This window comes from Podarcis cretensis, assembly GCF_951804945.1.
Source record: "Podarcis cretensis genome assembly, chromosome: 7".
Lineage (NCBI taxonomy): Eukaryota > Metazoa > Chordata > Lepidosauria > Squamata > Lacertidae > Podarcis > Podarcis cretensis.
The window spans coordinates 69077231-69092266 of NC_137176.1; the positions used below are offsets into that span (position 1 = coordinate 69077231).

General features: G+C 44.3%; 1 protein-coding gene across 4 annotated transcripts in view; it reads left to right on the forward strand.

Annotated features, from left to right (window-relative positions):
- The window catches only part of CPQ (carboxypeptidase Q), a 182979-nt gene extending 168252 nt beyond the window's left edge, over positions 1–14727 (forward strand). For all 4 annotated transcript variants that reach the window (XM_079984743.1, XM_079984742.1, XM_079984744.1 and 1 more), the window contains one exon: positions 14276–14727. In XM_079984743.1, coding sequence (XP_079840869.1) covers positions 14276–14436 — 161 coding nt within the window. In that variant the 3' untranslated portion in view covers positions 14437–14727. The remainder of the gene's footprint in view (positions 1–14275) is intronic.
- Positions 14728–15036: the final 309 nt, after the last annotated feature.

Consider the following 15036-nt stretch of genomic DNA (forward strand, 5'->3'; position numbering starts at 1 on the left):
CTTGTCCTAGCGGAAGACAAGGATGAAAGGAGTGTGCTTTTGACCAGCTAGGAGCTATTAAGTTGAAGCACCATGCCAAGAGAACAATTTTAATTGCTTGGCACTTGGAGAACCAACCGCAAATGTTAAATCCATTACTCTTTAAAGAAAAAACAACAACTATTGGCTGCATTACAAGAGAGAGTGTTAACCTGTAACACCATCTTTTGTGAGCACTTAATTTAATGCTAATAGGCTTTGAAAAAATTGAAATTGCTCCTCAAAGAGAGTCTTGTCAGTTCTCCCCGTGCAGAACTGAGAAAATACAGCATTTCCTTTCTGCCCATTCAGTGAAAACTGCATCACACTCTCATCGATTCCCTCTTTTACTTCTCTTCCCTGGTGTTCTAACACTGCAGCCCCCACTGCCCCACAACTGCCACCAAGAACTATATGTCTGTCCAGACTAGGTGACACCCCTTACGTATATCCATGCATTGGGTCTGCTACTGCATCCAACACACAATGCTCAGTCATTCCTTCAAAGTCCTCCATGGCCAAATTAAATTAAAAGTCCTCCATGGCCTTCCTCTCTCTCTCTCTCTCTCTCTCTCTCTCTCTCTCTCTCTCTCTTTCATTTCTCGACCCACATATCCTGATATATCCCTGCCTCTGCCTGTGACCATTACTCTTTCAGCTCCTTCTCAGCTATCTGAAGTAAGGCTGATGGAAAACCTCTTTCTCTGGCACTCTATCTCTGTTATGACCATGATGGCTACTAGTCCCAATAGCTATGCTGTTGCCTCCACAGGTAGGGAGCGGGTGGCACTGTGGTCTAAACCACTGAGCCTTTTTGGTTTGCTGATCAGAAGGTGGGCAGTTTGAATCCACCCGACGGGTGAGCTCCCATTGGTCTGTCCCAGCTTCTGCCAACCTAGCTGTTCGAAAGCACACCAGTGCAAGTAGATAAATAGGTACTGCTGCGGCAAGAAGGTAAACAGTGTTTCTGTGTGCTCTGGCTTCCGTCTGGTGTCCCGTTGTGCCAGAAGCAGTTTAGTCATGCTGGCCACATGACCCAGAAATCTGTCTGTAGACAAACGCCGGTTCCCTCGGCCTGAAGCGAGATGACCCACACCCCATAGTTGCCTTTGACTAGACTTAACCATCTAGGGGTTCTTTACCTTTTTTACCTCACCCCCCCTCTGCCTCCACAGAAGGGGGCAGTAATGTTTCTGAATACCAGCTACTGGAGGTCACAGGAAGAGAGAGTGCGCTCCCATGCTTGGGCCTTTTTGAGGGTTTCCCACAGACATCTGGTTAGCAACTGTGAGAACAAGGTGCTGGACTAGATTGGCCATAAGAGTCAGCTCCTAGGGGCCAAGCTCCCTTTGGCCCCTCCGATGAAATATTTGAGAGGGCCAGGCCTCCCCCAAAGTTGATGGGCATTGCCATTCAAATGGTCTGTGTGTGCTGCGTATGGCAATTGACTGTGGGGCTTTCCTGGGCCCCCACAATATTTTATTCAAGTTGGCGCCACTGAAATGGGCCATTGTTCTCGTTCTCTCTCTCTCTCACACACACACACACAAACACAAAACACCCCACACAGAGGACCATTGATTTCACCACAAAGATGGAGGGGAAATTGGCAATTTTTGAATGTGTGTGTGAATTCACTGAACTATGGTGAGTGGGCAGGCTTAAAGACAAAGTTGCCAAGCATTTTTTTAAACAGGAAAAAACTGCTGCCATTTCAAGTACAGTGGTACCTCAGGTTAAGAACTTCATTCGTTCTGGAGGTCGTTCTTAACCTGAAACTGTTCTTAACCTGAGGTACCACTTTAGCTAATGGTGCCTCCCACTGCCGTCATGCCACCGTGGCGCGATTTCTGTTCTCATCCTGAAGCAAAGTTCTTAACCCAAGGTACTATTTCTGGGTTAGTGGAGTCTGTAACCTGAAGCGTCTGTAACCTGAGGTATCACTGTAGAGCTAGCCTGCCCTCAGCAACCCAGCAGCATTCCTTTTATAATTGAAGGACAATGCCCTCTGGGAACTTTTATTCTCTGAAGAAGTCAGTTAAAATTAATAATTTAAAACTGATATTTTTTGCTAGGGTGGCACAGTGCTTTAATCCACTTTAATTTCGCAGGCCTAAATTTACAGCAGGTGCTTGACAGCCTGGAGTCAACCATGGTTAACATCTTCTTATGACTTTTTATCATGGTCAGTGTACTGGTTTTCGCTTGCTCATCTTACCGCTTGACTACAAAGGCGTGTCTGCACATGCATTAGGGTCCTGATTTCAGCATCTTGCTATTCTCAAAAGTGATGTCCAATTGTACTTTTAATCACAGGTGTGGGGACAACTTTGTCTTTTGGAAATACAAACTTCAGCATATGGTGAAACCAGGTGGGAAAATGAAATTTGCAAATGATGGACTTTATTGTTCTGTTGCTCTTAAGCTGTGAAACCATTGGTGACCTCATTTAACTCAAGTCTGAATTCATTCAAGTAGAATTATGTAAAAGATGGTGGACAGAATGCATTGACAGGCATGCATAAATTTCTATACTTAGCATTGAAGGCTTTTGCTACAAAATACTGAGGAAACAAACAAATCCCCAAAGAAAACAGCACCAAACAGATCCAATGAGATTCTTTATCTTCCCAGTTCTCACAAGAAGGCACCAATAAATTAGATTCTGAAGTGCTTTCATGTAGTGCTGCTATCTTCAAACACTGCAATGCCTGTGACAAACGCCTTTATTAATTACTTCATAGGCTTTCAAACATTCGTGGATGTGGGGACATTTCAGTGCTGATGAACTGGCTGGTCCAGTCTCCTGAAAGGGAGCCTAGCTTTTTATTCTGCTAAACAGAACTTTTATTCCTTTGTGTTACAGAACATACAAATTGCCTTGGGATATATTTATGTGGAAGGAGAATCACAACTTATTAATAATACATTTCTGAAAATATGGATTCACTGCTTTACCCCCACCCCCACCACCAAAAAGAAAGAAAGAGAATGTTTTATAATACAGAAATAACTTTAAGACATTGTTGGGTAACTCTTGGAGCGGAACCCTGATTGTGAAAGAAAAGGAACATCTAATTTAGATATTCAGAGGAAATTTTCCATGCACTCCAGCCCCTCATAAAACTCATCAGCATGTTAGTACAAATTTTTCCTAAGATACACATGTTCCTAAGCAGTTTTGCCTAGTATAATGCATTTTATGTGTTATTATTGCTAATGTATGCATTTATATGCACATTTTACCCTAGTATATGCATTTTGGTATGCATTACTTGGCTGGAGAAGCACATTGCAAAATTCAGAGAAGTGTGAATTTTGAAGGCAGGCCGTGTTTTGGTTTGGGTACTGTTTCAGAAAGTGTGGATTAAGTACATTCTCCTTCAAATGAGAATGGAATTTGATTTCAATTTGGGAGGAATGATGGGAGCTGCCACACTCATGCACATCCATATCTGAAAACACATCCGGGCATTTGTGCATGTCTTAGAAGCAGCTTATTGCAAACGCTTTCCATTGTAAACTTGAGAATATTGCCAGTATCACTATTGGCAGTACAGTGGTACCTCGGGTTACATACGCTTCAGGTTACAGACTCCGCTAACCCAGAAATAGTACCTCGGGTTAAGAACTTTGCTTCAGGATGAGAACAGAAATTGTGCGGCAGCGGCACGGCGGCAGCAGGAGGCCCCATTAGCTAAAGTGGTGCTTCAGGTTAAGAACAGTTTCAGGTTAAGAACGGACCTCCGGAACGAATTAAGTACTTAATCAGAGGTAACCTTGTAGTAGTGATAGGCAGGATTGAGCAGTTGTGTCACATACAGTTTTAATGCTGCAGTAGAAAATGTGGGCTGACCAAAAATGTTGCACTTCAACTGATGCAACCGCAGCACCCACCACGGAGAGATGCAAAGTACAGGAATGAAATAGTGGCAGAACATGTTCTTTGCAAACCGTGAAAAGGGATTTTTATGTACCTCTTTACAAAGAGACCCAGGTGACTCCTGTGGGGGATGGGCTCTAGATATCCAGATGTGCTGTGATATTACAAGGCTCTCACTGTAATACAGGATCAATTTGTCACTCTGAGGACCAAGCTTTAATGATGTGATTAGCCACCAGATTGCGGTATTTTGAAAAATAAAAGAAGAAGTGAGGGGGGTGGGGTTTGCCATCAGCACTGTAGCATGTTGACAGGGGGGTGGTTTAAGCCTCTCCCCACCCTCCAGCCATGATCTTGGGGAACACCGTGCCGCAATTAGCAGTAAGAAAAACCTTACCTAACTCTTAGGTGAGGGGGAGATTTTTATCAAGACTTTTGTTGAAGTGGGAAAGTTTAAACCTCTCCTCCCTGTACACTGTGGTGCTGATAATCACCTCTCACCCGTCCGTCCTTGGCATTTTATTTTCATATAAACCACAACAGGATTGCTAATCGCATGATTAACATATTGTGCAGGCAGGCCCTCAGCTGCAGGAGAAAGATGCAATTTGACATGGAATATACTTTCCCGCACTATTGGCAGAGTACGGGCTGGGCTGAACCGCTCTATGTGTTTCATCCACCTTGCACATAATTTATACTAATCCATTAAGGTGGGGTGCAGCCTGATGATCTAATTAAAACCAGCGTAGGTCATACATTCATAGAATTGTAGAGTTGGAAGGGCTCTCAAGGGTAGTCTAGTCCATGGGCAGGCAAACTAAGGCCCGGGGGCTGGATCTGGCCCAATCACCATCTAAATCTGGCCCGCGGACGGTCCAGGAATCAGCATGTTTTTACATGAGTAGAATGTGTCATTTTATTTAAAATGCATCTCTGGGTTATTTGTGGGGCATAGGAATTCATTCATTGGTGTGTGTGTGTTTTCAAAATACAGACCCCACAAGGTCTGAGGGACAGTGGACTGGCCCCTGGCTGAAAAAGTTTGCTGACCCCTGGCTCTAGTCCAACCCCCTGCCATGCATGAATCTTTTTGCCCAAAGTGGGGCCCGAACCCATAACCTTGAGATTAAGAGTCTCCTGCTCTACCGACTGAGCTGTCCTCCGGTTCTCCCCGAAACCATGCTCAGGTGCCCTACACCTGATGTCACAAGTGAAGTGCAGGGCATGTAGAGATGCGGCAGCTCATGTGCAATTGGTAGCCTTAAAGTATGCTGCTGGTTGTGCAGCGGCAAGAGAGGCAGGCTGTTACCATTGATGATTGACAGTTAGAATGAGCCTGTTGGGATTGACTGTGCTACTGAGTACTCCACGGGGGACTCAGCCAACCCCTGTCCAAAGCAGGACATGAGGACCTCCGGCAGGCTTGAATTCACCCCACAACTCCAGGACTCACTTGCCTTGGATTTTCTTTTGCAATGTGGTTTGTTATCCTATCCAAGAAAAAATGATCACCTGGTGTCATATTGAAGCCAGGTGATTGACAGGCGGCCAACATCCCACAATCCTGACAAAGTGGCCACTGGGGTTGCCAGAACTCAGGATGCTATCTGCCGGTTGGATCCACAACAAGCCTAATCCAGTGGGAGAATTGGAATTTTAATTGCATATAAATTATTCCAGTGCAATGTGTTTTTTTCTTATTTGAAGCCTGCTGAAAGAAAAATAAGCACTTTACAATCCAGGGATATTTGGAGATTCCATTCTCTACAGCCTCGCTGGGGGGTTTTTTCCCAGCTGATGAGCAGAAGGCAACATTTTTATTTTTAAAGTATTTTTACCCCTCTCTTCAGTTGGAAAAAAGGTTCCCATAGCACAGTGGCGTAGAAATATCAGTAATATGACAGTCCTTGACCTCAGACTCACAGTCTAAAAGACACAACAAGACACAACAAGAGAGGAGCAAAAGTCAGACATAAGAAGAGTCTACTGGATCAGTCCAAAGGCCCATCTAGTCCAGTGAAAAACCAGCAATCATGTTTCGAACACAAGGGCATTCTCTTCTCCTTTGGTTTCCAGCAACTGATAGTCAGAAGCATTGCTGCATTGTTGTCAGTAGCCTTTGATAGTCTTCCTCTCCTCCTAATGAGGAAACATGTTTGAAATGTTATGATCCTGCTACAGTGCAGATGGGGCCTTAATTGCTTAGGTATTATATATCTGGTTCTTCCCCAACAAAGATATACCCCGACTATAGATTTGAGAGTGTTTTTCCCCTTATGGGCCAACATGATTATCTTTCCTTTGAGCCTTTTCCTGGGCTCTACTGTTTAAAAAAAGAAAAGATGAAAATACTGATTATGGGATGTTGCGGGTGGTGAGTGGGTGGGTGGGTGGAATCTAACAGTCCTGTCAATCTGTGTACGCCAGTTATCAGTTGTTGGTAATGCTTAAAAGCAGAAATCTGCTTGTGTAATGCTTGGGAGCAGCTGGGTGGGAGTGTTTTTACGAAAGCCACCAGAGTGTTTTCACAAAACAAAGGCTATATCGGTTTTGGTTTAACTTGGGAGCACTTTAGGAGAAGTTATTTTTGATTCCCGTCAGCTTTTGTGCCGCAGAGTGGAACCCCGACCTGATTTCGCTCCATCTTTTATGCAAGCCTCGTTTCCCTCTCCAGCTGCCACTGATGCTCTGAGGCGATGAGCGAAAGGTTAATGTGCTGCAAAAGTAACTGTGATAATCCTGGGCTGTAATTTACCCTATTTACTGTATCAATACGAATTAATACTCAGATGAGTTAAACAGAACAGGAAATGACTGGATGAGCAGCATATATTTCTCTCTGTGTGTGTCTCTCGTCTCTCCTTCCCTCCCATCAACAGACCCTCGTTTAATTAGGCACCACAGCAGCTGTAGGAGGTGCTTTCCTTTTGCCATTTTGTGCAAACCTTGATTTTTTATTATTTTTTAAAAAAGCTTTAGAGAGCAGTGATTCAGGAGGTAAAAACAGCAGGACTTTGGGTGTTATTTATAAACTCTGTGCCGGAAACTATTTCAAGGTCTGCAGCAGGGTAACTCAAACACCATTTACTTTACCCAGTAATTTCAAGCGCAGAGGCTCAGTGACAGAGCTAATGGCACCGTTGCCCCACTGGAACCACATTAACTTCTTGATCATTTTGGCTCAAATTGACAAAAAAAAAAACCCAAAATGAAACAAAAATTCTAAGTGTTGTCTGCCGCCAAAGGCACCAATTGGTTCACTTAATCCTGCGGAATGGTGCTAGCTTTAGATGTTGCGGTATCTGAAGCGAAAAATTGAAATGACACACACATTCCACACACATTTGCCCTTAAAAAATAATAATTCGTGGTGAGCCATAACTCTTCCAGTAAATAAATAAATAAATCAGCAAGCCACTTTTCCAGGTCTCTGTCCAACTAAGGGATATTCTAAGGAGATCTGCCAAAATTAAGTCCATTAGGTGGTTTCAATTCAGACCTACTCAGAGTAGACCCATTGAAATTAATGGCTCTAAGTTAGGATATGGCCACACTCTTGTTTTCTGAGCACCAACTGCATTTCTAGTGCTGAGTTTTTACTCCCTGTTCATGTGATGTTATCCAAAAAGCATATGTATCCTGTACTTTGTTGTGAAATACTACTACAGTCAAACCTCAGTTGTCAAACATAATCCATTCTGGAAGACCGTTCGACTTCCGAAATGTTCAACAACTGAAAACTGAAAGCAGAAGCCTCAATACAATAGGGAAACTCAAAACGGAAGCCGCATAGCACGTTCGGCTTCCAAAAATCATTCAAAAACCAGAGCAGTTACTTCCGGGTTTTTGGCATTTGGGAGCCGAAACATTCCAAAACGGAGGTGTTGGGGAACTGAGGTTTGACTGTATTTGATGCCTTGTTTCTCCAACCAGCTTCACATCTGTGGGAGTCCTTAAACCATTCCTAATTCATCTCTAGCCAAGGTGTGAACACCTTCGCATCCCAGCCAGGGGAAGTTGGGCAGCTGCTGGCAAGACTGGGCTATGATTTCCTTGCTATCTTGTGGCCCCAACTCCTTGGAACCTCTTATTGCAAAGAGTTAAAAGCAATTTGAGAGAGGGAGGCAGATAGAGGGACGGGTGCGGGTGGGGTTCACAAAATGATCCAATTATTCTTGGCCTTTCTCTAATTAGTATGGTAGTTTAGCTAGATGTGCTCGAAGATAAATGCCAAGCACTTTATAGCTCTCTGCCCTGCTGGAATGCTATTGATGGAGATAGAGTATAAGGAGTTCAGAGTAAGCCAAGTAGGGAATTCTCTGTACAACCTGTGGGTCTCATGAAGCAATGACTTTTTTTGAATACAAGCAAGTTACTACTGCATTAGCGGTGCAAGAGAAATTCAACTGAGTGTGTGTTTAATCTGTCAAATTCACCTTATCCTAAACAATATGAGAACATTATTTGGTTGGAGAACTGCCTCACAAAATTCTGATAGGTAAAGGTCCGTACGGGCCAGTCTTGCCAGACTCTAGGGTTGTGCGCTCATCTCACTCTATAGGCCGGGAGCCAGCGCTGTCCGCAGACACTTCCGGGTCACGTGGCCAGCGTGACAAGCTGCATCTGGCGAGCCAGTGCAGCACACGGAACGCCGTTTACCTTCCCGCTGGTAAGCGGTCCCTATTTATCTACTTGCACCCGGGGGTGCTTTCGAACTGCTAGGTTGGCAGGCGCTGGGACCGAGCGACAGGAGCGCACCCCGCCGCGGGGATTCGAACCGCCGACCATGCGATCGGCAAGTCCTAGGTGCTGAGGTTTTACCCACAGCGCCACCCGCGTCCCTAAAATTCTGATAAGTGAAAATAAAAACAGATCCTTGACATGCCATAGAAGCATGAAACTGGAGAGTTGCACAGTTGGAAGGGACTCTAAGGATCATCTAGTCCAACTCCTTGTAATGCAGGAATATGCAGTTGTCCCATACAGGGATCGAACCTGCAACCTTGGCATTATCAGCACAACACACTAACCAACACAGCTATCCTAGAAGGATATGAATATGCACTTCCCTGGAGATCCAGAGTGCGCTTGTTTGTTATACTTAAAACTTGCTCTTCATTGCAGATGCCTTTTGCTTCATTGAGATGATGAAGCTTTGATTTATTAATGGATGCTCTGTATCTCTCCTCTCTAGGGGGTGTGTGTGTGTGTGTGTGTGTGTGTGTGTGTGTCATTCCATGCCTAGCCTACTAATCCTGTGCTTGTAGTGCTGCCTTAAAATGTAAGTACAAAACAATGATGAGAAAGGGCAAGCCAGTTCTTTTGCACTTTAAAAAGGGCTCCTAATTATATCCTTTAGAGTACAGTTGTCAATGACTGTTCCCTTTAAAGTGGAGGGGGTGTATTGTATACCTTGCTTTGTAACTAAAAAAAGAAAGAGCACTCTCCTCCAACTTCACAAACCTAGTGGGCACCCTCTGGCCCCTGCCATCAATGGTGGGAGCAAGGGCCTCTGGGAAGCTGTTCCCTTGCCTACGACAATGAATATCAGGGCAGCCTATCGCCATCCACTGGCTAGGTTGAGAGCAGCAACGTCAATGTTTGCTTTCCTCTACCCTCCCCAATCATTTTTCCTTTTGCATTGTGTCTATTCAATTTTGAGCCTGGGGGCAGGGACTGTCTTCTCTTTTCAATATCTGTAAAGCACTTATAATGTAATCTCCAACATGGGAATGGATGGGCTGCAAAGGCACAGATCCACTCAGTCCCTTCACCACCAGCTCGATGGGCAGGAGGTTTGGCAGTGCTAGGAACACAGCAAGGTGATGGTGTGTGGGTGAAGCCCTCATTTCCTCTACTGCCAGTCTTCTTGGTTTCTGTGCCGGCTGCACAGGAGGGAGTTCCAGCTCCTGTTCTGTCCAGTTTCAGAATACAGTGGGCTGCTAGAGAAGGAATAGGGGATTCTGCATTTATAACAATAATGTCTCTACTGGAAGCCTGCTTGATTTCTGCACTGGAAAGAAAGAGGAGTCTTCCCCCTCCTTCCCATGCAGCAGAAACCCAAGCGCTCCATCCCTTCCACCAGAAGCCTGCTTTGTTTCTGTACTAGGCAGGAAGCAGTCGAAGCACTACACTCCCATCAGCACTAGTGGCTGCCCCCATCAGCAACACCCAGTGCTAGCTGGGGCTGGTGGGAGCTGTACTCCAAAGCAATTCTTTTGAAGGCTATACAGTGGTACCTCGGGTTAAGAACTTAATTCATTCTGGAGGTCCTTTCTTAACCTGAAACTGTTCTTAACCTGAGGTACCACTTTAGCTAATGGGGCCTCCCGCTGCCGCCGCGCGATTTCCGTTCTCATCCTGAAGCAAAGTTCTTAACCCGAGGTACTATTTCTGGGTTAGTGGAGTCTGTAACCTGAAGCGTCTGTAACCCGAGGTACCACTGTACTAGGTACTAGACATAAGAGCCTGCTATATCAAGCCAATGCCCCCTCTATCCCCCTGTGGCTTCCAGCAACGGCTCTTCAGAAACATTGCTTTCTCCGACCATGGGGTCAGGGGGACCATTGACAGACTTATCTTCCAGGATTTTGTCCCATCTTCTTTTCAAGCCATCCAAGTTGGTGTCCATCCTTGCTTCCTGCGGGAGTGAGTTCCATAGTTAAAAGTCTTGTGCGAAGAACTGCTTACTTTTATCCCACCTGAATCTTCCAGCATGAGCTTCCTGGAGAGCTTCTGTCAGTCAATAGAGTAGACTTTCCTGAGCCAGAGGGACCAGGAGTCTGAGAGCGCTTCCAGTCTGTTACCGTTATTGTCGGGTATGCAAGCACATCCTGGCATAATGAATTTTTACAATTAGACTTCATTTGGAGTTCTTGCATAACAAGCCCTGCTTCCTCAAAATACCAGACTTTCTGCAATAAGCAAGGCAATGGAAAAACACAGTAGAAAGTGTGGAATAACACTTGCCTTGATGCACATAATCTAGCTTCTCCCAAGCAAATCAGGAAAGATGCTTGTTAAATAGCCAACGTAGTCTGATCCATAGCTGTCAACCTTCCCTTTTTTTTTTGCGGGAAATTCCCTTATTCCAGCGCCGTTTCTCGCTGCTTCCCGCTGCTATCCCAGATTGTTAGATATCCCGTAGACTGTCCCTGGGACAGGTGAGGCTGCTGATCCCTTATTTTCGAGGCTGCTGATCCCTTATTTTCAAATCTGAAAGTTGATAGCTATGGTCTGATCTTCCTGCAAACAAATCAGGACAAATGCTCAATAAACAGGTTGTTTGGAAGTGCCCTGCCTTAGTATAAGGCAGCTTCCTGTATTTTGATGTTCCTATGTTTCTCCAATGCCTAGGTGCTATAAATGCTTAATAAACAATACATATTATTGTTATAAAGTATGAGGCTTGACCCTGTTTCATTCCCATGTTTGCACTTGAAGATGACTCTGACTGCTTTCCATCTGTTTGAAACTCATCTTCTGATTAAAGAGGCACTTTAAAGAGAGTCTCTTTTAATTCCCTCCCTGGCATTTCCTCCTCCTTTGAAGCTGATAAATGTCTAATTTCCCAGTCTTGCAGATGCGCTTAAGCTATGGAACCTTTAAGCTCCCATAAGGCTGTGGGGAGCTTATGCAACCTTTGGTCCTGACCACAATGTCATCCGCGAGACATGCCAAGTATTTCTTGGGTAGAAGCAAATTACGAACTGTTCTGTTTACTTATAGTAAGGAATGAATGCGTTCCCCTGCCTCTTTCGGGTTCCATGAATTGAAACATTTTTCCCCCATAGATGGAAGTATTTTGTCCAGCAATTATTGTATTGTATTGTATTTTGTCCAGCAATTATTGTATTGATGGGGAAGCCACAACATCCCCATCACAAGAATGTATGTCGGTATATGAGCCATATACTCAATTTTCATCATAATTGTGAGAAAGACACGGAGAGTAATTTACACTATGAAAACCGCATCCTTGGAAATGATTTCAATTACTCCAGTGGGACAATTGTGAGTCGCTAGCTCTTGCATCAGGATAGACTGTGTATTTGTTGCCCAAATACACAGTTGAAGCACTTTGAACCCAATCCATCACAGAACAGAGTGCTTCCATGCATGGAGGAAAGATCTGGTGGCAGCCCCTTGTACCTCATGGGATACGGCTCTGGAAGATGCCCTGTCCAAGGGGGGAGAGTGACTTTGGGGGGAGTGTAGCTGCCACATGGAAGAAGAGTTTAAAATCTTCTGTACCCAAGCAGAAGACCACCCACAGTGTTTTGCAACCCACGTCTTAATTTTTTCAGGGTATACTTTAAATCTATTAACCTATACAGCACATAAACTTTTAATGGAGTGATCCATTACAAGAAAAAAAAGTTGAGCACATTCTTTGAATTAATTAAAGTTTAAATGGTTATTTTATACAAAAACATAATTATTCTTAGGAGGAGAACACCTGGCCAGCAGTTTGTTTGTGTAATTAAGCTGTGCCGTGGGTTTTCATAAAAGATGGGCTTTAAAAAGATTTTCTGCAACTGCTTGACTGAACATGTATGTGTGGAATAGCACTTTAAGCAAAGATTTCAGGAGAACTTGTACGATGGATTTGAAGCTTTATTTTGGAAGGAAACCCATGTAATCACCAGCAGCGATCAGAAAACTCTGTAGCTGGTTCCAGTGCTGATACCCGGGGCCTATGCTGCTCGACAGAGGCCAATTAAGCGCATGGATTGTATGTTGCCAACATGTGGGAGAAAATCTCCCTGCACAGATGCAAACAGGAGATGCAAGTTCATTAATCACAAATGTACTGGGCAACAGAATATGGCTGCATCCCATAATCATTGGGCTCCTCTTCCCTTCCGTGTGAAATCAATTGAAATAGTTAGTTTAGTTCATTGGATTTACGAATGGCTCCCCACAACAGAATGCCCCAAAGCAATTTGTAAGAATAAAATACAGTGATACAGTAGATCTGTATAGACTAGGGGCTGCCCCCCTCCATGCCTGCACTGCTTGCCACCCCTATCCACTCCTTGGCCAACCACCCTTTCCCCACCCCTTTCCCCACTGCTCCCCCTCCTCACCCTACAGCTGTTCCCCGATTACCTGCCATTTGTCACGCTGTAGCTGGGGTGGCTGCTGCACTACAAAGCATGATTACAGCCTTACATTTTTATATAGGAAGATAGACACAATGGAAAACAAAATAAGAGTCAAAACATCCAGTCATCGGTGCTGCCCAGAGGCCTAGGAAAACAAAACAAAACAAAATTGCCTGGCATTGGAACAAGAAAACGCTGGTGCCAAGTGGGCCTTCTTGGGGCCTCCATAGGCAAGGAACGACGACAGAATTCTCTCATTATCATTCATTCATTCTCATCCTCAGACTGTTGAATGAAAAACAATGAATGGATGGAGAATATAATACTGGGGAATTTTAAGCTTTCAGGCGGGGTGGTTCACCTTTTCACAGCCCAATGGCAACAATGGTGGCCACCCTTATCAAGACCGCATGCCAGTAGTGGATGTGGTCAGCTATGCACATGCATACTTCCCCCATGCAGACCACGTGCCTGTACTTGGTTTCATGGTACTCACCACATGTACAATGCAAAAATGCACACATACAGCACATACACAGCATGCAGGCGCATGCTATCTCTCTCATGCAAATGCATGCACAATGCATTCACAAGCATGCACAATGGCAGCAAGTAAAACAATTTAAAATAGGAGGTTGGCATTAGGAGAACAAATTGCCCCTCCTACATTGGTCCCCTGTACCATACTCCACATTCTTCAGGAGGGTCCCCAAGACTCTAGACAGGCTTTTCAGGGGCCACAGGTGGCTACAGGGGGAATTAAGAAAATTTCCTTAATTTGTCTTAGTATCCGAGCCATTATTTCGAATATGTGCATATGAAACAAAAGCAGAACTAGCCCGCCTTCTTTGCCGAAGAACCATCTCACTGATCAGAACGTAAGTAAGCATTGTGTTAGAGACAGAATGTAAAGTGTCAAGCTTTTACTGATTTCGTGAGAAAGGCAATAAAAAGGACAGAAATTCAGTGGGGGGTTTTGCAATCTAATGTTTGTTGTATAACGTTTCATTTGTGCTACAAATAACTGAAAACAGAAGCCTTCATTTTTGCTGTCTTGTTTACTCCTACAAGTTTGAGAAAACTATGGGAAGTGTATTTAATAGGGAAGTCATGAAAAACCCAGACACTTTGGCTTAAAAGTTGTTTCATGCACCATACATTGTGTGTTAGTAGCTCACCTGGATTCAGTCAAAGCCAAGGTACAAGAAAATGTCAAAATGATAAAATTCTCATAATAAGAAAGTGACTTTTTTCCTCTTCACAGCTGCCAGCTTGCGTGATGATCTCACTAGGTACTTTTGGTTTCATCATTCCCAAGGGGACACAATGACAGTTCAGGATCCTATCCAGATGAATCTCTGTGCTGCTCTTTGGACTGTGGTGTCCTATGTAATTGCTGACATGGATGAGAAGATACCAATGTAATTAAAAAGAAGGAGGAGGGGGAAAATTGATGTTTTCCAGAGCAGACAAGGAATGCACGTGGCCTATTGCTGTGATGAAATCCTGCTTTTCCTTTAAAAGCTTGTGTCAAAGATGTTCTTTTAATTATGCAGCCCTGCTTCGATTTCCTGATGATTGTTTCCTGCTACGTATATTAAATTCTGTGATTTTTCTAGAGCTGCTCTGCTGTGCCACTCACAGCAGCTTTCGGTAAAACAGGAGAACCCGTTACCTCCTGAGTACTTTAAATAAATGTGTTACATACAATTCCGACACACTTTCTGCTTAATATGCACTTTGGGGGGACTGAGAGAGAAGGAAGAAAAATAAAGATGTTCAAAGAATCTTGAAGAGTTCTCAGACTTGGATCTAGTTATCCGGGGGAGAGGGGGAGGGGCCAGAGGCAAAAGTGGGTGGAGCAATGGATTCAAATATACTATAGGCTAATTCCTACATGCACACCTCTCTGCCCTCCATTCAGGCCAGCAAGTGGCACGTTTAGAGTTCAAGGCCACATTCCAGCTAGGCAAGAATACTTGGGGTGTGAAGCAGGAATTCTCCTGGGGAGAAATCCTGGGGCCA